At 48.1% G+C, this 22,856-nt stretch overlaps 1 protein-coding gene across 1 annotated transcript; it reads left to right on the top strand.

The window, feature by feature from the left end:
* The first annotated feature begins 4,175 nt into the window (after positions 1-4,175).
* ELK4 (ETS transcription factor ELK4) lies at positions 4,176-21,276 on the top strand. The gene is made up of 5 exons (XM_084220457.1): positions 4,176-4,223; positions 13,705-13,920; positions 15,186-16,118; positions 18,025-18,141; positions 20,111-21,276. Exons 2-5 carry the CDS (start codon positions 13,714-13,716, stop codon positions 20,207-20,209), a joined length of 1,356 nt encoding a protein of 451 aa, XP_084076583.1. The 5' UTR covers positions 4,176-4,223; positions 13,705-13,713; the 3' UTR covers positions 20,210-21,276.
* The last annotated feature ends 1,580 nt before the right edge of the window (positions 21,277-22,856 follow it).

The raw sequence follows: 22,856 nt of genomic DNA, 5'->3' as shown, positions 1-22,856 counted from the left end.
GGATTTCACACATTCCTACCTGGATCCAATCTGGGATTTCACACATTCCTACCTGGATACAATCTGCCCTGGAACAGCACAGCAGCCTTTGCCCCCTGCATTCCCAGAGGAGCAGCTTTCTCCTGCCCTGCATTCCCAGAGGAATTCCAGGCCCATCTCCAGCAGCCCTGCAGCTGCAGAGGAAAACTCCCCCCTTGTGCAGGATCCTGCTGCAGCAGAACCACAGCTGGCACTGCAGGAGGGCTGAGCCCCCATGGGATGGGACTGTGCCACCACCCTGGGATGGGACTGTGCCACCACCTGGGATGGGACTGTGCCACCACCCTGGGATGGACTGTGCCACCACCCTGACATACAGGGGTCAGCTCCTGCTCTGATTCTGCCAGTGGTTTTTTGCTGTTTTTGGGGTTTTTTGTACTATTGCATTTGTATTTTAATTTTCCTAGTAAATAACTGTTATTCCTGCTCCCATACCTTTGCCTGAGAGCCCCTTAATTTCAAATTTATAACAATTAGGAGGGAGAGGTTTTACATTTCCCATTTCAGGGGAGGCTCCTGCCCTCCTGAGCTGCTCAAACCACGACACAGCTCCCCGTGCTGGAGCTGGGGAGCCCTGGCGGGCTGGGACCAGCGGCTGCAGAATGTTCTGGCTTCTCCCTGTGCTTCCCATTCCCTCCTGGCCCCTTCTGCAGCCAAGGGCCGTGCAGGGAGGGGTGGGATAAGTTTTGGAATTCTCTCTCAACTGCCTGGGCTGTCCTGTGTTTTCCTAGAACTGGGGGCTCTGTATCCCGTCACGACTCTGTCCTCAGATATTGCAAAATCCATTTTCCAAGCTGCCACCCGATTAACATTCACCAGAAATCCCCAATTAAATATGTTTAAAATAAATTTTCCCTTTTCTGCTGCCTCTTGCCCCTTAAAATGGGAGCTGTTTACATTACACAGGAGCCGCTTTCCTAAAATCTCTTTGCCCATGAGCTTTTTGTCTTTTTTTTCCTGCCTGGTTCCCTGCTTGATTTTTATTCCATCCCTTTGTCTGTCCTATATTTTTTCCCCCTGGCTGATGCTGTCTAAGATAGGAACAAGCCCACGTTGAATTGCAAACACCCGGCAGTGGGAGCAGAACAAAATGGGAGTTGCACGAAGTAGGAAATTTCTTATCCCCCTAAAATTAAAAAAAGCTTGATTGTCACTGCAGCCACCCCCGTGATGCAGCTTTAGGAGCAGCCTGGGGTTGATTTTTGGGTGCTGCCCCTCTCTTTTTTTGTGTGTGGGGGGGGTTCAGGTCCTGCATTTTTTCCCAACTTTTGCCAAAATTTTGGGGCGTGCTGGTGGGGAGTGCAGACAAAGCCAGGGTGAGGATGTGGATTTTTTCCCAAAGGAGATTTTTCCATCCCCACGGGAGCTCCTGGAGGAACCAGCTGGATTTGGGAGCGAGCTGCGCACAGCCAGGTGCTGGAGCTGTCCCAAAAAAATGGGATGGAGCTGGAGATGCTGGCAAAGCTCCCACCTGTGACTCGACAGGAAGAGCCTGGGAGGGTTTTGCTCGATTTCCCTCTTTGTTCTGGGGTTTGCTGGGGGAAAAGGGACTCCAGGGTGAAGAAAGAGTGGCAGAAAAGAGGGGTGGGCACGGGGAAAAGCCTGGGGGGTTCCTCAGCAGGTGAGGAGGAGCACCCAGGGCTTGGGCATTCCCCTGGGGAAAGCAGCCCTGATAATGTGGAAATACTGGGAAAAAAGGAAAGGGAAAATGTCCAGGCTCTCACTTCAGAGGGGTTTAATTATTTCAGTAGCTGAGGGAACTGATTCTAGAGGAATTTTTTTGTTTCTTTTCCTCCTTTCTTTCTCCTCCCCGCCTGCTCCCTTTCAGGGTTGGTTTCTGTTTGGTTTTTGTTTGTTTGTGTTTTTTGGGATTTTTTTTGCTGGATTTTGGTTGGTTTTTTTTGAAAGTGGAGCTGGGAAAACCACAAAAACCTGGTAACTCGGCTGCATTTTAAAAGAAAATGAGCTTCTGTAAATGAGTAACTAATGGTCAGCCTGGCTGAAAACTTCTCTCCCTGTGACAATGTGCCCTGGGGGAAAACCCCCGACCTTCATCAAATCCTAAATTCTCTGGCTTTCCTTGTTTTTATCTCCTTCCTGCTTTTATTTTTGTGCAGAAAGTTGTGAAAAAGGAGGTTTGGAGTGCCAGGACACAGGGAATGGCTTTTGGCTGGCAGAGGATGGGATTTGGGGAAGGAATTCCTGTCTGGGATGGAATTCCCAGAGAATCCTTGGCTGATCCTGGATCCCTGGAGCAGCCTGGGGTGGTGGAAGGTGTCCTTGCCCATGGCTGGACCCCAAAGCATTCCAGGAGCAGCTGGAATGAGCTCCAGCATCACCAGCTCTGCTGAGGCTGAGCTGGAGCAGGGACTGGACAGAGCTAAAGAAGAAAACAGGGATTTATCACAAAGCCTTAATGGATCCAGCCTGAGCAGCACGACCCAAAGTGGTCACAAAATGGAACCAAGGTGATCCCAAATGGTCACAAAATCAACCCAAAATGGCACAAAATGAACCCAAATGGTCACAAAGTGGACCCAAGGTGAACCCAAAATGGGCACAAAATGAACTCAAGAGTAACTAAAATGGTCACAAAATGAACACAAGGTGATCCCAAAGGGTCACAAAATGAACCCAAGGTGAATCAAAATGGCACAAAATGGATCTAAGGTGAACCCAAATGGTCACAAAATCCACCCAAATGGCACAAAATGAACCCAAGGTGAACCAAAATGGTCCCAAGATGACCCAAATGGTCACAAAATGAACCCAAAATGGCACAAAATGGACCCCAAATCAAAATGGTCACAAAAGGAACCCAAGATGGACCCAAATGGCACAAAATGGACCCAAGATGGATGCAAATGGCACAAAATGAACCCAAGAAGGCACAAAATGGACCCAAGATGACCCAAATGGTCACAAAATGAACCCAAGATGAACCAAAATGGCACAAAATGGACCCAAGATGAACCCAAATGGTCACAAAATGCACAGATGGTCACGGGGTCTCTCGCTTTTATAAATTCTGCTCCATTTTCATACTGGAGTTCATTGTTTAATTACATCTCCAGCCCCATCCTTGTTTTCCTCTCTCCAGCCCACATTGTTTGTGCTCTTGGGCCTGAGGTTTGGACCGTTTGTCCTTGGCCCCCAGCTAGAGCAGGAATTGTTTTGTCTCCCTGCTCTGCGAACAGAGCTCACACCACGTATTTCCTAATAAAACACAGAGGGTTACTTTTCAATTTTGAACCATTTCGACGCGCTGTGCCCTGTCCTCCCTCAGCACCCCGTGTGGGGAGGCGAGAAGGGCCTGAGGGCTCTGGGAGCGCCCTGAGGGCGGCGGGGAGCTGGGGCTGCTTCGGGTCCGCTCGGGGCCATTCGGGACCAATCGGGGCCATTCGGGACCAATCGGGACCGATCGGGGCCGTTCGGGACTGGTCTAGGGCTGGTTCGGGGCCACTCGGGACCATTCGGGGCCATTCGGGACCACTCGGGACCATTCGGGACTGGTCTAGGGCTGGTTCGGGGCCACTCGGGACAGCTCGGGACTGGTCTAGGGCTGGTTCGGGGCCACTCGGGACCATTCGGGCTGGTCCAGGGCGGGTTCGGGCTCCTTCGGGGCCATTCGGGCTGGTCTAGGGATGGTTCGGGGCCGTTCGGAGACATTCGGGCTCGGTTGGGGGCTAATTCGGGACCGTTCGGGGCTCTTCGGGGCCGGTTCCGAAGCCTTTCGGGGCCGGTTCGGGGCCGTTCGGCGCCCGTTCGGGGCCATTTGGGGCCATTCGGGGCCGGTTCGCGGCCGGGCCCGCGCACATGGCCCGGCCCGGGCACCGGGACCGCGCGTCCCGCCCGCGCCTCAGGCCCCGCCCCTAACCCCGCCCCGCGCCAGCAGCGCGCCCTCCCATTGGCCGTCGTCCTCTCCCTGCCGCGCTCCGATTGGCCGCCTCCCGCGGGCTCCGCTGGCCCGTGGGCGGAAGCGGCGCTACGGCGGCCGCGGAGGGTCGGTCCCGCGCGCGCGCCCCCGGCCGTGTGGAAGGCGGCCGCCCCGCGCTGCCCGCCCGGCTCCGCCCGCCCGCCCGGGATGCGGCCCCGGCGGCCGGGCCGGGCATGAGGGACGGCGGGGGGGCCGCGCCCAGCACCGGCACCCGACGGCACCCGGGCACCGGCGGGGCTCCTCCTCGGTGAGCGGGGGCGGAGGGCTCGGGGGGAGCGGCGGGCCGGGCTGCGGGGTGCGGGCGGCGCCCCTCAGGGCCGGCCCCGGGCACGGAGAGCGGCCGGGCCGGGCCGGGGCTGGGCTTGGATCCCGGCTGGAGCCGCTGCGTTCCGTGCTGGGGGTGCTCGGTGGGATCCCGGGGATTTTGGGAGCCCGGAGATTTTTGGGTGCAGGAATCGCGATTTTGGGTCTGGGGGTTGTTTGGAGTCAGAGTGTGGATGGTGGGAGCCTGGAGATTTTGGGATCCAGAGGTTGGCTGGGGGGATCCTGGAGATTTTTGGGTCCAGGAATCGCTTTTTTTGGTCTAGGTGTTGTTTGGAGTCAAGAGTTTGGATGGTGGGATCCAGGAGATTTTGGGATCCTGGAGATTTTTGGGTGCAGGAATCGGGATTTTGTGTCCAGGGGTTGTTTGGAGTCGGAGGTTGGTTGGTGGAATCCTGGAGATTTTGGGATCCAGGAGTTTTTTGGGTGCAGGAATCGGGATTTTGGGTCCAGGGGTTGTTTGGAGTCAGAGTTTGGGTGGTGGGATCCTGGAGATTTTGGGATCCTGGATGCAGGAATCGTTTTTTGGGTCCAGGGGTTGTTTAGAGTCAGAGGTTGTTTGGTGGAATCCTGGAGATTTTGGGATCCTGGAGATTGGCTGGGGGGATCCTGGAGATTTTAGGATCCAGAGGTTGGCTGGGGGGATCCTGGAGATTTTGGGGTCCAGGAATCGCTTTTTTGGGTCTGGGTGTTGTTTGGAGAGGTCGGTCGGTGGCATCCAGGAAATGTTTCTGTGCAGGAATCGCCTGTTTGGGTCCAGGAGTTGTTGGGGATGCAGGGATCCAGGTGGAATCCTGGAGTTTGTTTGGGTCCAGGGCTTGCTTGGTGAGATCCAGGAAATTTTTGATCCAGGAATTGACTGAGTCCAGGGGTTCCTTGGAGGGATGCAGGAGATTTTTTGGGTGCAGGAGATTTTTGGGTGCAGGGCTGAGCCCAGCCTTTTTTAGCTCCAAGAGCTGCTTGGATCCAATGGCTGCTGGATTTTTTATTTATTTATTTTTTAATTCCTCACCACTATTATTTTTTTTTTCACTCCCCTGTCTGAACTGGGTGGATTCCTGCCCACATCAATAGGGGAGGCAGAGGAGAAAGTATGCAAATCCTGCAAATCCTGCTTTTTATTTGGTGTTCTCTCCTCCACACACACACATCCCATACCTGTATTCCACCTCCAGCTCCCTCCCTTCCTCTCCATCCCCAAAAATCCCCAGCAGGGCTGGACAACCTCCAGAGCTCTGCTTGATTTTGAAGTGCTGAATTTATATTTTGTCTGGATTTTTGAGGAGCAGCTCAGGGGTTTGAGTGTAGAATTCTTCATCTGTAGTTTGAATTTGTTCTTTAATTCCTTTATTTTACACATTTTACCTGTGTGGTTTGTGGATTTTTTTGAGATTTTTTTTTTTTTCCAGTAGGCTCTTTTTAAAATGAATTAAAATTGATAAAAATCCTTAAAGTTCAGGTAAATCACAGCTGGAAAATCATCCAGGAAAGGTTTATTAGGATTTGGGATTTGTGTCCCCGTGCCTGACACGGGGATCTCGGCTGGGCTGTTTATTTTTAGGGTCTCTGTGCCTGTTTGCAGGGAATAGTTGTTCCATCACCATGGCAACGGGGCTGAGTGTACCATAAACATTATTCCAGGGGAGCTTTTCCAGCTTCAATCACATTTCCTTTTCACCATCCTGAAGGAATTTTAACCTGGGATTTTTATATTTTTTTGGGGGGGGGGATGCTTTTATTTTTTTTTATTTCCAGCAGAGGGATTGTGCCTGTGCAAGGCAATTTAATCTGCTGTTGGTAAACACTGGGCCCAGATGAGGAGGAAGTGAGTGTAATCTCCTTAGGAGCTTCCAGGAAATCTGATTTTATTTTATTTTTTTTTTAATGGCTCACTGGGGAACAATCCCAGCAGGGTCACAAACCCATCAAAGGCTTTTTGGTTTTGAAGTTTCCCATCCACTCTGTGTGTCCTGAACATTCCCTGGGCTTTTATATCCTTTAATAAAAAAGAGTTTGGAAAGGAATAATGCTGATCAAAATGTGGAAAATCAGGGAAATGAATAATTCCATAATCAGTGGTGGGGTGTCAGCTGTGCCCAGGAGGAGCAGAGGGATTGCAGGAATTACCCAAAATAGGCTTTAAAATCCCCTTTTCCCCCCTGTTTTTGAACATTCAAACTCAGGTGTGATCATTTGATAATTAAAGAGGTTTTTTTTGTCTCTGTGTCAGGATTAAAACACCCCCAGAAATCTGCTTGGCTCATCTGCTGCCAGCCTGAGTCCCGTGGAAATCCTGATGTCATTGTTGTCCTTCATGGTTTCTTCCTGATCTTGGCTAATCCAGAAAACTGGAAAAAAAAAAAAAAACCAAAGAAAAAAGAAATATTTCTTTATCAGCACTTAAAAGCTGAGACAATTAGTTCCTAACCCCCCCCCCAAATATTTGCTAAAACACCTTAATTTTATCTCGAGCTGCTCAGCTTTTCAGCCAGGAGGACAAAATTTATTGCAACATTTGTTTTGAGTTTAAAAAAAAAAAATAAAAAAAAAAAGAGAGGCTTGGAGTGGGATTAGGCAATGAAAACTCTTATCATGAGGACATCCTTCAGCATTTCCTTCCAAGGAACTTCCTGCCTTGATAACCACCACTTCTCCTTCACAATAATTTGATTTTCCTGCCTGGATCGGGAGCAACTGTGCAGGGAATGCCAGAGGCAAGGGGAAAACAAGAATTGATTGGAGTTTGGGGGTGTTTTTTCCTGATTTTTTCCTTGATTTTTGTTATTTATTAGAGCTGGATTGCTGCTTGGAAAGCTGCCAGGGGTTGGGATTTTTTTAAGGGAGTGTAGAATTCTGCATGGCTAGCTTGAATTTGTTGTTTAATTGCTTTATTTTACACATTTAAGTGGATTTTACCTGGCATTTCACCTGTGTCTGCTCTGGAAAAGGACCTAATTCACATCAGATTTTGGACAGTGGGTTTGTCGATTTTTTTAAAATTTTTTTTGACATTAGGTTCTTTCTAAAATGAATTAAAATTGCTAAAATCCTCAAAGTACCAATTGAGGTGAATCCACAGCCCCAGGAGCTGGAAAGGTTTATTAGGAATGGAATATTGCTGCTAAAACTGTTGCTTGGTTTTATTTTGATCTCTTTTATTTTGATATATTTTATTTTAACTGGACACTCCATCAGCCACATCACACAAGAAAAGAGATTTATTGATTGATTTATTTATTTAATTGAACAAAGAGAGAGAGGGAAGGAAAATCCTGCTCAGGTTTTGAGGTTTCCACCTTGGACTTGGGCCCTGTGACCTCCAAAATTCTCCTTTTTTTTTCCACCTCTGTTTGTTTTGCTGGAACAGCCACCAAGGCCTTGTGTCCACAGCAATATTGCACAAGAGAATTATTGAATTATTGCCTGCAGGATTCCTGCTGCTCACACACCGTGCCCTTCCCAGAGTGCCTGGGAATTTCCTGGAATTTCCTGATTTTTCCTCCGGAATTTCCTGATTTTTCCCCCGGAATTTCCTGAATTTTTCCTGGAATCTCCTGATTTTCCCCCTGGAATTTCCTGATTTTTCCCCCCGGAATTTCCTGATTTTTCCCCCGGAATTTCCTGATTTTTCCCCCGGAATTTCCTGAATTGTTTTCCCCCCTGGATTATTTTTTTTCCCCCCCTGGATTATTTTTTTTCCCCCCCTGGATTATTTTTTTTCCCCCCCTGGATTATTTTTTTTCCCCCCCTGGATTATTTTTTTTCCCCTGGACATTTTTTTCCCCTGGACATTTTTTCCCTGCATTTTTCCTGCATTTTTCTTGCATTGTTTTCCTGCATTTTCCTTGCATTTTCCTGGATTTTTTCCTATCATTTCCTACAATTGAAACCTTGATTTTCTCACCTACACCACCAGCTTCCCCAAACCTCTTTCTGCCTTTATTCCAATTTTTATTTTGGGGCTGGGAGCCCTTTCTGTGTCTCCAGGGCCTTTTTTTGGGGCTGTGACACTGGGACAGCTGGCACCTGCTGGGGATGCTTTTGCTCTGTGCCTGGGACATCCTTTCCTTTCTTTTCCTTTCCTTTCCTCTGGGTTTTTCTTCCTGTCTGGGGGCCTGACAAGGATTTTTTGATTCAGCCCATCTGCAGAAATCATCAGGCTGCAGATGCTTTAACTGCAACAAATGGAGGTGAAAGATTATTGGAGATTATTTGGTGTTGAGTCAAAGCACAGGAAATCTGCCAGAAGACCTCGAAGGAGGGGGTTAGGCCTGGCCTAACCCCCCTAATCCTGCCTTTAGTCCCTTCCCAGGGAGCACAGAGGGTGAATATTTGGATTTTTGTGCCACATTGCCAGGAAAAGCCAAACCTCCTATAACCGCACAGACACAAATCCTGGCTTAAACTCGTGCAAAGCCAGGCCTCCAGCTGAGCTGAGCTTAGCTGAGCTGAGCTGAGCAGCAGCAGGGGAGGCTCAGGTTTTTTGGGAGCTCTGTGCCAAAGGCTGGCAGCTCCTGCTGAACTCCCAGGGTCACCCGTAGGCGTCGGAGAAGATCTCAAGACAATAACAGTGCTCTATTTTAGCTCCCTCATTACAAAGCTGAGCTGCCCTCTGCCTCTAGCAACTATTTTTTCCTCCTGCTCACATGGTGCAGGAAGGGAAAGGCTCTCAGCTTCACTCCCTTTTTCCCTTTTCCCTTCTCCAGGGGTTTTTAGGAGGGATAAAACCTTCACAAAAGGATGGTTTGGAGTGGGATGTTGGGAATTATTGGTGTGCTCATCCTGGAGGAAAAGCTGTTGGGCTTTAGGAAGGTTTTGTGGAGAGATGTGTGAGGATTTTAAAAGTTAAAATGCTGTTTACAAATTGGGGCAGGGTTCTTGAGCCACTTCTCCCCCCTGTTGGTGCTCAGGAACTGCAGCCCTGGGTGCTGGAGAAGGAAAAACCTTTCCCCACATTTGATGGTGCTCAGCTCACCTGTGCTGGTTTTAATTTTACATTTTATGTGATCCCTTTTCCCTTTTCCTTTCTCCATGGGCTCTTAGGAGGGAAAGAACCTTCACAAAAGGATGGTTTGGAGTGGGATGTTGGGAATTATTGCTGTGCTCATCCTGGAGGAAAAGCTCTTGGGCTTTAGGAAGGTTTTGTGGAGAGATGTGTGAGGATTTTAAAAGTTAAAATGCTGTTTACAAATTGGGGCAGGAGGGTTCTTGAGCAGCCTCTCATCCCTGTTGGTGCTCAGGAACTGCAGCCCTGGGTGCTGGAGAAGGAAAAACCTTTTCCCCACATTTGGTGGTGCTCAGCTCACCTGTGCTGGTTTCAATTTTACATTTTATGTGATCCATTTTCCCTTTTCCTTTTTCCATGGGCTCTTAGGAGGGATAAAACCTTCACAAAAGGATGGTTTGGAGTGGGATGTTGGGAATTATTGGGGTGCTCATCCTGAAGGAAAAGATCTGGGGCTTTGGGAGGGGTTTTTGTGCTGCTGGAGAGATGTGAGAGGAGGAGAGTGAGGCCTTTGGAGGAAATTTAACAAGCTGAAATGCTGTTTACAGTCTGGGGCAGGGGGTTCTGGAGCCACTTCTTCCCCCTGTTGGTGCTCAGGAACTGCAGCAGCTGCCTCCTGCCCTGGGTGCTGGAGAAGGAAAAACCTTTTCCCCACATTTGATGGTGCTCAGCTCACCTATGCTGGTTTTAATTTCACATTTTGTTCCCTTTTCCTTTCTCCACGGGATCTTAGGAGGGAAAGAACCTTCACAAAAGGATGGTTTGGAGTGGGATGTTGGTAATTATTGGTGTGCTCATCCTGGAGGAAAAGCTTTGGGGCTTTAGGAGGGGTTTTTGTGCTGCTGGAGAGATGTGTGAGGATTTAAAAAGTTGAAATGCTTTTTACAAACAGAGAGAACATTTCACCCTCAGAGAGGGTTCTTGAGCAGCTTCTCCCCCCTGTTGGTGCTCAGGAACTGCAGCAGCTGCCTCCTGCCCTGGGTGCTGGAGAAGGAAAAACCTTTTCCCCACATTTGGTGGTGCTCAACTCACCTGTGCTGGTTTTAATTTTATATCTTGTGTGATTTTTTTTTTTAATATATATTCTGCTTTTTTCCTGGAGAAACAAGAGGTTTTTTATGTATTTTTCTTGCTTTGGTCCTAAAGGTAAATGAGACACAACAATGTCCTGATACCCACGGGACTCTCCCAGGTGACAGCTCTGTCCTGGATTCTGGAGGGGCAAAACCCCCCTGTGACCCCAGTGCTTTGCCCAGGGTTCTTTTCTGGCCTTCCCTTTGGACAGAACCTCCAGAAAAATTCCACATTCCCCATTTCTTTGAAGTTTCCATGAGGTTCCACAGCGGGATCTCCATCATTCCCCAGAGATGAGTGCAGTTCATATTTCATATTTCATATTTCATATTTCATAAAGAGGAATATTCATTCTGTTTTATGCACCAAAACCCAGCCATGAACAATTCCAGAACATTCTCTGCTCCTGTTCTGTGGCAGCCAGGGCATCACTGAGGCCTCTCCACCCTTTTTGATGGTTCTTAGACAGGACTTTTCCAAGCTGGGGATGTGCTGTGTGTCCTCTGAGTGATGGACAGAATCGTGACGAGCCTGGAGCTGCAAATGCCAGAAACATCAGGAGGAACTTGATCAAAATTGCTCTCTGTAACTCTGCCCCTGGCTGAGGATCCTTCCAGCTGGAAAATGCAGCATTTGAGCAGTGTGAACTCTTGACTTTGGTAATTGCTCCTCAGAACAGCTTAGCTCATCTCTGGGAAAGGTGGTTTGGTTTTGTTTTTTCTGTTTCTTTTTTAATATCTAGTATTTTCCATCATTTTGGCCACTCTTTGTCTGCTGTTTTACAGAATTTTTTCCCATCATTTTGGCCACTCTTTTTGAGCTGTTTTACAGAATTTTTTCCCATCATTTTGGCCACTCTTTGTCTGCTGTTTTACAGAATTTGGTGCTGCTCTGTGCATCTCCAGCTGGATCCCAGACCAGCTGTGACCTGGACAGGAACTCTTGGTTTGGATCAGCTTGGAATTAAAAGCAAGGTGGAACTTCCTCAACAGCAGCTCAATTCTGGGATGAATTGATTTTTAGCAGGAGGGATGGGGAACTTCCTCAAGGGAAGAACCCCATGAGATAACTAACACCAGTTCAGTTCTGGGATGAAAGCTGTGTGGATTTTTAGCAGGAGGGATGGGGAAAAATGTAAAAAAAAAGCCTTGGGTCAGCTTGGAATTAATAGCAAGGTGGAATTTCCTCAAGAGAAGCATAACAGCAATTCTGGGATGAAAGCTGTGTGGATTTTTAGCAGGAGAGGTGGGGAAAAATGTAAAAGAAAGCCTTTGCCACTGTGAAATCCTGTTGCTAATCTGATTTCCACGTGGCATCAGTTTGGTGCAGTGCTCCCAGAGTGCTGGAGATGAACACAGCGTGGGAATAATCGCTCAGCTCGGTTTGCCTGCTCTCTCTCAGCACATCTCAGGGCTCCTGACAGCTCTGCTGGGTGGCAGAACCCAGTCCTCGTGCTCCCCACCACGTGTGGCTGCATCATCCCCCTGGATAAGGAGGCACAGCCTGGGGAGCTGGGGGTGAATGGCAGCACCAGGCAGTCCTGGAAGGGGTTTTAAGGTGTTTTTTCTGGTCCCTCAATCCTGTACGGATCAGCTGGCAGAGCACAGAGAGGTGTGGGAAGAGTTGCAGCCTCCAGTTTCTTCGAGTGCCGAGCAATTAATTTGGGCAAGCAGGGAGTTGTGCAGTAATTACCAGGGAAAGCACCTCGGGCCAGCCTAAGCAGGGGGTGTGGGTGGCCTTCACTTGGAGATTGTTCTGTGTAATTGCAGCAATTTACCTGCCCGGATCGATGTCACATCAGCCCCGGTGTGTGCCATGAGGCAGGGATTCTGCAGAATGCCCAGAAAGGTGCCATGCCCCGGGGCACCTCGTTTTCCCCTGAGCCCTGTGTGAAGTGTCAGCTGGAATCGTGTCCCTGAGTGCTCAGCCTCTCCCCTGGACACAGTTCCCTTCCTTATATAGGGCTGGCTAAGTGCTGGGCACTAATGAGATTGGAATAAAAGGCTTTGGGAGCAGGGATGAGCTGGCAGGGCAGGCTGAGCCCTGTGTGCACAGGGACATCACCCAGCACCAGCCTGGGCTTGGTGCCTGTGCTGTGGAGCTTGGGATTAGTGTTTGAGTGTCAAACTCACCCAGATCAACCCCTGGACCCCCCCTCCTAGGGGGAAAAATATATCCAATATTATGTATATCCAGGGTTATTCACTATCCCTGGTTTTATTTCACAGGAAGAAGTTTCAGCTGCATTAATTAAACAGTTCAGGACTAAGAGAATCTATAGGAATTAATATTTTGCCTGGTTTAATTTATATCTTATCCAGAATGATGAGTGTTCTGCTGAAAAACACTCGTGGGAATACTGTTTGGTGTAGTCAGAAATGGTGGAGGTGAAATGTTATCTGCCTGGTCTGTCCTGGATGAATTTATACATCAACAACTTTAGAGCAGAGATCAGCTGGCAAAGATCAGTCCTACAAAGTCTCAGCCTAAATCATTGATATCAGTGCTAGAAAGTCTCAGCCTAAATCATTGATATCAGTCCTACACAGTCTCAGCCCTAATCATTGATATTAGTCCTACACAGTCTCAGCCCAAATCTTTGATATCAGTCCTAGAAAATCTCAGCCTAAATCATATCAGTCCTACAAAGTCTCAGCCCCAATCATTGATATCAGTCCTACAAAGTCTCAGCCTAAATCATTGACGTTGGCAGGAATGGAGAGTCGAGCAAAGGCCGTGTTTGGAATAATTTAAATTTAGTTTTGTGTTCACTCTCATTAAAAAACCAGGGGTGATACCTGGAAAAGAAGGATTTGAAGGGAGGTTGGGGTGGTTGAGAGGCTGGAATGGAAACTGAGGGGAGCTTGAGTTGTTTTGGCTCTGGAGCTTTGCAGTTCTGGCTGTGCCGCGCTCCCTGCGAGGCGGGAGCAGGAGGGAAAGGAGGAGGTGAGGGGGTGGTTTGATCCCTACCTGGCTGTACCTGAGCTCTTTCTCACAAAGCAGCACAAGCCAGAGTGGGTGAACATGGAACAACTTGGAAACATTTTTTTTGGGGGTAGTGACTCACTGCAACTTACCCAAAGTGACCTGATTTAGTTAAATGAGGCTAAATATAACCCATGTGAAAAGTACTGACATGTGGGAGGAGACGCCAGAGTTGGCACTCAGCCCCTCAGTTCTGCAGGGAACATCTTTCACGACTGGTGACTAATAATTTTTTACTCTTGCTGGCTTTGGAAATAACAATCCCTGCTCCATTTTTTCACCCCCTTGTAGGGAGAGAGAGGAGGGAAATGCTCCGGGCTTAACCTGCCTTTGTGAATTGCAGCTCTCTGCTATGGACAGTGCCATCACCCTGTGGCAGTTCCTCCTCCAGCTGCTCCAAGAGCCCCAGAACAAGAACATCATCTGCTGGACCTCCAACGACGGGGAATTCAAGCTGCTGCAGGCAGAGGAGGTGGCCAGGCTCTGGGGGATCCGTAAGAACAAGCCCAGCATGAACTATGATAAACTCAGCCGGGCGCTGCGCTACTACTACGTGAAGGTAGGCTGGAAATCCTGCTCCAATCCTTATCCCTCTGAGCTAAGGAGCTTTGTTTCCTCCTCCTCCTCCTCCTCCTCCTCCTCCAGGGGAGGGGTGGCACTGCTGTGCCTCTGCCAGGTTGAAGGAAGTTGGGCTGCTTTGTTTAAAGGTGTTGGGTTGGTTTTTGATTTCGTTTCTCGCTGCGCTGTTTCCTCCTCGCTGGTTCTTTCGGGAGGTTCTGGTGCAGGGTGTTGGTTTGGTGGCTTTGCTCGTACAAATTTGCCTTTGGATCCTAATCCCCCTTCCAAAAATACACACCCTTGCAAGGGTTAAAATCCAGGTAAAGCACAGGGAGAGGATGATGATGGAGAGCCTGAACATTGCACCGCTTCCAGATCTTTTTGCACCTTTCTCTTTACATTTATTTCTTCCAAAAGAAACATTTTCCATCCCTAAGCATTTTTATTTTCTCTGTGTATTCAGAATTTCACCTTCACTTTGACTGTTGTTTTCAGCCCAGCAGAGTAAGAAGCTTTTGTTTATCCAACATCTTGGAGTCTCACCTTTGTTTCCCTTTATCCCACGGCTGCTGCTCGTGTGTGAGTGGAGCAGATAAAAATAGCCCCCAGTTTCTGAGGAGCCTCAGCCTGGAGCAGGTGGGAGGGTGCTGGTGTTCATTACTGGGTGCCACAAATCTGCTTTGGTACTGAGAGATCTCAGCAGCAATCAGGGGATGATAAATAAGGATAATTCCAAGTCCAAAGTGTGTGTGGCATTTTGCTGAGGAGCAAAACAAGTTTGACAGATGCTGTTCTGTGGTATTGAAATAACTGATTAGCCTGCATTCTGCTGACGAGTTCAGCTGCTTATTTTCCTTTATTATCATCTTATTAAGAATAAAGGTGGTTTGATTTGAAGTGCAAGCTCTCAGTTCTGCATTGCTGGAGAAACCCTGTAGCAAGTTCTATTAAATTACCATAGTGTACCCAGCTGAGGGATCCTTGCTGGGGGTAATGGGCATTTTTTGATGTCAAACAGGATTTTTAGGCTGTTTTTAGTATGTTTAAGCTCACCTGTTGCAGTGTTTTGTCTGCCAGCTCCGAGAGCAGAACTGGAACACGCAGGGTGTTTTTAAAACAGGAAAAGAAGAAACATTCTTTTTTTTTTTTTTTTTTGGCTGAAAGATTACAGACTTTAATTCCTCTGCCTATTTTAGGCAGTGTTTGTAGGAAGAAAATTAATCTGAAGAAAGGTCTAAATATACTTTATCTTCTTCCCCCCCCCAGAATATCATTAAGAAGGTGAATGGGAAGAAGTTTGTGTACAAATTCGTGTCCTACCCCGAGATCCTGAACATGGATCCGCTGGTGGTGGGCCGGATCGAGGGGGACCCCGAAATGCCCGGCTTTGGGGAGGTCACCAGCACCCCCAAGGACGTGGAAAGCTGTGGCAAGGAGAAATCCCAGTCCTGTGCAAAGTCCTCCAGCCGTAACGACTACATCCACTCAGGCCTGTACTCCTCCTTCACCCTCAACTCCCTCAACTCCTCCAGCGTCAAACTCTTCAGGTCCATCAAGATCGAGAACCCGGCCGAGAAGCTGACGGAGAAAAAACCTCAGGACCCCACCCCTTCTGTCATCAAGTTTGTCACCATGCCCTCCAAAAAGCCTCCCTCTGCCCCCCTGGTCTCCACCACCTCAGCAGCAGTTGTCACCTCCACGGCTTCTTCTGCCAGCGCCACCGCGTCCTCCTCGCTTCCCCTGGGCTCTGAGGAGACTCTGCAGACCCTGGAGACTCTGGTCCTGCCCAAGCTGACCGTCCCTGAAGCTCCTCCAGCGCCTTTGGCAAACTTGAGCAGCAGCTTCACGCCCACCCCCCCCATTTCCTCGGTGTCCCCCGGCCTCCAGGTGCCCTCCACGCCGCCCTCGCCGCCCCTCAGCTCCAACCCCGACCTGGACATTGACACGGACATCGAATCTGTGGCTTCCCAGCAGCTGGAGCAGGCCCAGAGCCTCCAGCACCAATCCCCAGAGCCCAAAGAGCAGCAGGATTCGGCTGGGCTGGAGAAGGAATTTGCCAATCACCTCTCCAGATCGAAAAAACCCAAAGGGCTGGAGCTGGCTCCCACTCTGGTGATCACGGGCAGTGATCCGAGTCCTCTGGGCATCCTGAGTCCTTCTCTGCCAACTGCTTCTCTTACTCCAGCACTTTTCTCTCAGGTGATCAAATCTCCTTCAATTCCCTTCCTGGTTTCTTCTTTTTTTTTATTTATTTATTCTTTTTTGTTTAAACTAACAATAGTGATGATGTTATGCTTGAAAACAGCAAGTGGAAAATGAATAGTTCATTGTATGCAGAGATTTGAAACTCAGGATGTCACTCCCTGCTCGTTTTGTTTTGTTTTTTTTTTCTTTAATCAAGCACAAGTTTGGTGTTAATTCACCCCAAAGTGTGCCCAGGTGGTGCTGGGCATGTGGAGGCAAAACCCAAACCAGTTCCAGCAGGATTTTGTAAACCTTGCCAGGGGAATACCAAATTATTCCTAAATCCTTCAGCTGGGCCTGAAAATCCTTCAAACCCAGCCCCACAGAGGTGTCTGCTGAGCTTTTTTTTACTCAGTTAGTAGCATTTACTCAAAGCCAAAGTCTTGTGAGCAAGCAGCAATAAGAGCAGCTGCTTAATTTGGTTGTTATCTTTGTGTGGGAAAGGAAAGCTTTCATGTCTCATGGAAAACTTGGAAGGGAACTGAATCCAGCAGGGCTGTTAAATCATTCTGTATCTGTGTGATCTCTCCCCTGCAATAAATTGGGATTAGAATGAAACCATGGGGGAGCTCCTGGTTGAAAACTGAAGTGGCTGAAGACAGGGGGAAAAAGAAAAAAAAAAAAATCCAAGTGGAGTTGTTCTTTTGGCCCCCTGGGAAGTGCTTGGCTGGAGAACCTGGAATATTCAGGAGCTGGATGGGAACTCCTTTTGTTGTTGCTGCCATTGTCAGTGGCACCAGGCTTGTGCCCATTGGGGTTTTTTTCCTTTTTAAATCCAGAATTTCGCTTTTCCAGAGTGCTGGATTGGAGGGGGAGCTGCTCTTCTGTGGATTTGGGGGGAAAAAAAAGGGTTGGATTGCTCAGGCAGGAGAGGGAAGGGAGGGAGAGCTGGATGGGGCTGGCAGGGAGGAGGAGGAGGAGGAGGAAGGAGGGGATGGGAGTTCTGGCAGCTGAGGGGGGGTTGTGGCTGGAATTTCCCTGCTGGAATTTCACAGGAAGGGCTGAGAAGGCTGGAATTCTGTGGGGAAAGTCTGGAATTCCAGGGGAAGGGCTGGAATTCCGTGGGAAAAGCTGGAATTTCCCTGCTGGATTTCCAGGGGAAAGGCTGGAATTCTGTGAGAAAGGCTGGAATTCCAGGGGAAGGCCTGGATTTCCAGGGGAAAGGGTGGGATTCCATGGGAAAGGCTGGAATTCTGTGGGAAAAGCTGGAATTTCATGGGAAAAGCTGGAATATCCCTGCTGGAATTCCACGGGGAAGGCTGGAATTCCACGGGGAAGGCTGGAATTCAATGGGAAAAGCTGGAATTCCACAGGGAAAGCCTGGAATTCCACAGGGAAAGCCTGGAATTCCACGGGGAAGGCTGGAACTCCACAGGGAAAAGCTGGAATTCCCTTGCTGGGATTCCATGGGAAAGGCTGAAATTCTGTGGGAAGGGCTGGAATTCCACGTGAAAAGCTGGAATTACGTGGGGAAGGCTGGAATATCCCTGCTGGAATTCCACAGGGAAGGCTTGAATTCAGTGGGAAAAGCTGGAATTCCCCTGCTGGGATTCCATGGGAAAGGCTGAAATTCTGTGGGAAGGGCTGGAATTACGTGGGAAAGGCTGGAATATCCCTGCTGGAACTTCACAGGGAAGGCTGGAATTCCATGGGAAAACCTGGAATTCCACAGGGAAGGCTGGAATTCCATGGGAAAACCTGGAATTCCACAGGGAAAAGCTGGAATTCCCCTGCTGGAATTCCATAGGAAAGGCTGAAATTCTGTGGGAAGGGCTGGAATTCCGTGGGGAAGGCTGGAATTCCACGGGGAGAGGCTGGAATTCCTTGGGAAAGCCCTGACAGCTGTTCTCCTCCTTTCCAGACTCCCATCCTGCTGACTCCCAGCCCTCTGCTCTCCAGCATCCACTTCTGGAGCACGCTGAGCCCCGTGGCCCCGCTCAGCCCCGCCCGGCTGCAAGGTGCTAACACCCTCTTCCAGGTGAGTGCCAGCCCCTCCTCCCGGGGTCTCTCGGGGTCTCAGGGACCCCCAGGCAGCCTCCAAGGGGCAGTCAGGACTGTCCTGTGCTCCTTCTCAAGGTTTTGTGTTGTTTCTTAGCTGTAAAAATCTTTCTCTGACCTGTGACCATGATCACAGGATGAGGGAAGAGATGAGGATCTGACTCCATGTGCAGAAGGCTGATTGATTATTTTATGATTTATATATTATATTAAAAACTACACTGAAAGAACAGAAGGAAGGATTTCATCAGAATGCTGGCTAAGAATAGAAAAGGAATGAATAACAAAGGTTTGTCTCTGACCGAGACAGTCTGGACAGCTGGACTGGGATTGGCCATTAATTAAAAACATAAATTAAAGATCCACCTGTTGCATCCCACAGCAGCAGATAATCACTGTTTGCATTTTGTTCCTGAGGCCTCTCAGCTTCTCAGGAGGAAAAACCTTAAGGAAAGGATTTTTCATAAAATATTGTGGCTACACTGACCTGCTGAGGTCTGTCCAGAGGCGCTCTGAGCACCCTCAGGGAGGTGTTACCACAATAAAAACTACATTTACATTATACACCATAACTTCCCAACACCTATCACTTATGTTAGACACTGAATTTCTGCTCTAAACCAATCTAAAAATGCAAATATCACCCAAAAGTTGGAGGTTGGGAAGAAGAAGGAAAAAGGACAAGGCATGCCCAAATTCCTCCATCTTGGCACCCCATTCTAAAAACCTCAAAAATCCATTTTTCACCCATGACAAACTAACTGTTACTCTACTTAAGCTCTCTTGATTTGTAATCCTTCATATAAAGGTTGGTAATTTTTTCCAAGGGTCAGGATCAAAGGCCCAGGGGTCTGGGGCTCTGTGCCAAGGTCTCTCAGCCCCCCTGGGTTCCAGCACCTTCCCCATCACTTATTCCCAATATCTGCAGCAGAAATAAACCAGAAGTTGTTGGTTCCTACCCCCTGTTGTAGCATTAATTTTATTTTTTAGCCCAGTTTTATTTCATCTTGGTGTTTCAGGAATGGTTGAAATGAACTGCAGCACAGGCTGCTTTTGAGAGATTATTTTTCTTTTTTAGATCTGTTCTTCCTGTAAAAATTTCCTCCCTGTAACTTTTTTTTTTTTTTTGGTTGAGATTTTCCTGAATTTTAGAAGTTTTCCACTCTATTGGTTGTTCCAATCATTCCTGATGAAAAATATTAATTATTCTCACAACTAATGAGGAGAAAGAGTGTGTGTTTGATCTCTGTGGTGACGTGTGGCACAGATTTTAATGATTTTTGTGGAAAAATCCATAAAATTCACCCCTCTGAGGGTGGTGACATTGCCCAGAGAAGCTGTGGCTGCTCCTGGATCCCTGGAAGTGTCCAAAGCCGGGGTATTTTTTACTATATAGGAAAAAATCCACACTATTTAAGAAAAAAAACCCTCCTTTAGTTGTAATTCTCATGTTTTGCCCTCACAATTCCACCCTGGCACTGGAGTTACCACATTTGCTGTGGCAAAGGGTGGAATTTAACCAATTGAATTAATTTTTGATATTAAAGAATTGAATTAAAGAATTGAATGAAATAATCAGGGTTGGGATCTGTCATCTCCATGGAGATGAGGGAAGTTCCTCATCTCTGCCATGAGGAATAAACAAGGAGGGCTGGATTGACAATGGATATTCCAGCTTGGAAAGGGCTGATCATTACCTGAGGGGCAAATTAGACCCTGTTTTCCTCATAATCTGGATTAAAGTCACATTTTAATGAGGATGTTGTGACACTGCTTGGCATTAAAAATAAATTAAAAGTGAGGAGCCAAGAGCATCCCTGCAATCTGGGCTGGTTTGGTTTTGTTTTCTTGTTGCATTTGGGGTTTTTTTTGCATTTCTTTGTGCACAGATGTGGGAGGAGCAGTGAATTCAAGTGGTTTTTTTGCTGATTCTTGTTTTTATCTCTCAGTTTCCATCCGTGCTGAACAGTCATGGCCCATTTACCCTGTCTGGACTGGATGGACCCTCCACCCCTGGCCCTTTTTCCCCGGATCTGCAGAAGACATAGCACATGGAATTCCTGCAGGAGGAAGGACACAGTGGCCAGCAAGGCAGAGATGGGACATTTCCCTTCAACCACCTTTTTTTAAAAGCAGCAGTTTGTAATTCCACAGAGATTCTCACCAGTTGGAGTTGTTGCCATTCCCGAATCCAAAAAAAAAAAAAAAACCCACAACAAAAAAAGCCTTTTTTGAGCAAAAATTCCCCCTTTTTTTGGAAGAACCCAGGTTGGGAATGTATATGCAAACGCCTTAATAGGAGCTGCAGCTCCAGTTTCTTCTCCTCCTCACTTTGGAAGGTTTTTCCCCATGTCCAAAAGGAATTTTGGGTGGTGTTGCAGCAACTGACCCTGCACTGACTGCAGCAAACAGCACCAGAGGAGGCTTTTCTCTGTGACTCTTGGGAAAAAAAAAAAAACAAAACAAAACCAAACAAAACCCTCTGTTCTTCTGCTCCCTGTGCTCAGCCAGGAGAGGGCTGGATCCTGATGGAAGCTGGCATTCCAGGAGGAGCTTGGGAATGGGGTGTGTGCTGCCAGCTCTGCCCTGGGGCACCACAGCCTCTGCAGCAACAAAAGCAGCCTGGGCTTTTCTGCTGGCCTTGCCTCTATTTGTTCTTTTTTTTGTTGTTTTTTTTGCAGGGAGAATTTTTATTTTTCAAGGATTTATTCCAAGTTTATATCCAGGACAATTCTGTGGAGCCCCTGGGAGAAGAGGTGGGGCTGGATTTTGGATGTTTCCCTGCCCTCCTTCCCTTCCCATGAACAGTGGGATGAGCTCCTTTCACTTCTCACAGAGTTTCAATGCTGGAGTCCAAACATTTCTTGTGCCACAGCCTGGGAGCTCCCTGCTGGATCAGCAGGATGGGAGGATTTTCCCTGCAGTTTTGGGGGGGTTTTCCTGCAGTTTTGGGGGGATTTCCCCTGGGTTTTTGGGGGATTTTCCCTGGATTTTTAGGGGAGGTTGCTGCCTGACCTGCAATTCCAGAGCCCAGCAGGGTGAGTGAGAACAGCAACATCCCAGCATGAGTGTTGCTCTTCTTTCCCCACATGGAAAAGCTCCTTTTTTGCCAGCTCTTGGCCCAAGTTTTGCAGTAGAACTGTTGATTTTGGGTTTTTTTTTGGTCACTGGCCCCAAACCAGGCTGAGGGGTTCCACGGGGTCCAGCCTCGTGGTGAATCTGTTTTCACCTCCTTGCTGTCCTGGATTGATGATGCAGGATTGTTTTCCAGAGCCACTGGAGGTGAGGTGGAATTTGTAGGTGGATTTTTTTACACCTCAGGAGGCCTTTTAAGAAAACTGAGGGGTGGAAAAATGAGAGCTGCTCCTCTCTCAGCCCCTCAGTCTGGGAGTGTCGGGCTCTGGGTCCGCGTCCTTCCAGTTTGGGGCATCTGATGTCAGGCAGCAACTTCAGGCTTTGAGTTGGGGCTGTCAGAGGATCTTCCCCATAAAAAATTCCCAGAAAACAGATGGAGACATCTCTTTCCTTCAGCATCCTCCAAGCTGCCACCAGCAGAGGAAGATTTTTCCCCTGTCCAGCACGAGGAGCTGACAGAGTTTGCTGTAAATACTGCACCTATTCCATGGATAAGTGGTGAACTCAAACTTTTCCAGAGGTTTTTTGGTTTTTTTCCTTCTGCCACTTTTGCAGGCTTGGAATTCTCTTTAAAGCCACAACACCCAGGACTTTTTTTCTTTTCCTGCAGTGATGTTTTCTTTCTATATCCTGACATTGAGATACAGAAAAAAGAAAAAACCACTTTTGTGTGTTCCTGACGTGACACCTGGGACAGGTGGGTGGAACAGAGTCGCTTTTTTTGGGCATTGTTCACCTGCCCAGGGGAAAAGTGGGAGAAAAAAATATTCCTTTTTCAGGTGGAGAAGCAGGGAGTGAGCTCATGGAGTGACCTGTCTTCCTGTTGGCTCCTGTCAGAGGCAAAAAATGCTTCACATTTAGACATCAGCAGATGCAGGAGGAAATTCCTGCGCCAGCAGCTCTTAAAATGTGCAATATTGACCTTTTTTTTTTTGTTTTGTTGAATTTTATTTTTATTTTTGAAATGCAGAAGCGAAGCTGCAGGTGATCATGAAGAGCAGGCATCTGGAATTTTTATTTTGGTTTGCATGTTTGGAGCCTGCTCTGGGAAATTTCTATGAGCTATGTATAAATAGCAGCACTTTGGTTGGTTCAGGTTGGCCAATTTTATGCCTACCAAATACTTGGACTTTTGACATTTGCAGGCTGGGATTCGAATTGAAAATTCATGAATGAGCACTAAAAACTTGCAATTTAATTGCTTCCCTTCCCCCCTTGTTCCCCTGTGGAGAAAAGCCAAGTTTAGCAGTTGAAAATTTGTGCACTTAATTCTTTGTGAGCTTTTATGGCTTTGGGCAGAGGGTCAAGCCCAAAAAGAAAAGTGAAATGTTATTTGTGGGCTCCTGCTCCTCTCCAAGAAGCTTCCCAAAATTTCTGTGCCACAGAGATCCAGGTTTGGGAATGCAGCCTGGATGGGAAGGTTTCTGGCAGGAAAAACCCTCAGTGTGGACAGGAGGCAAAGCTGATGGAAAAGGGAGAGGAGGTGGGAGAGGAGCAGCTTTTGCTGCCTTTTCTCCAGTGCAGTTTTCAGGTGACTGAAGGGAATATTTGAATATTTGC

This window comes from Fringilla coelebs, assembly GCF_963513975.1.
Source record: "Fringilla coelebs genome assembly, chromosome: 23".
NCBI lineage: Eukaryota > Metazoa > Chordata > Aves > Passeriformes > Fringillidae > Fringilla > Fringilla coelebs.
This window is presented reverse-complemented; position numbering and strand designations above follow the sequence as displayed.

Coding starts and splice junctions, on each gene's coding strand:
- ELK4 (XM_084220457.1), top strand. CDS start 13,714: ATGGACAGTGCCATCACCCTGTGGCAGTTCCTCCTCCAGCTGCTCCAA. Junction 13,921..15,185: donor TGCGCTACTACTACGTGAAG/GTAGGCTGGAAA, acceptor TCCCCCCCCCAG/AATATCATTAAGAAGGTGAA. Junction 18,142..20,110: donor GTGCTAACACCCTCTTCCAG/GTGAGTGCCAGC, acceptor TTTATCTCTCAG/TTTCCATCCGTGCTGAACAG.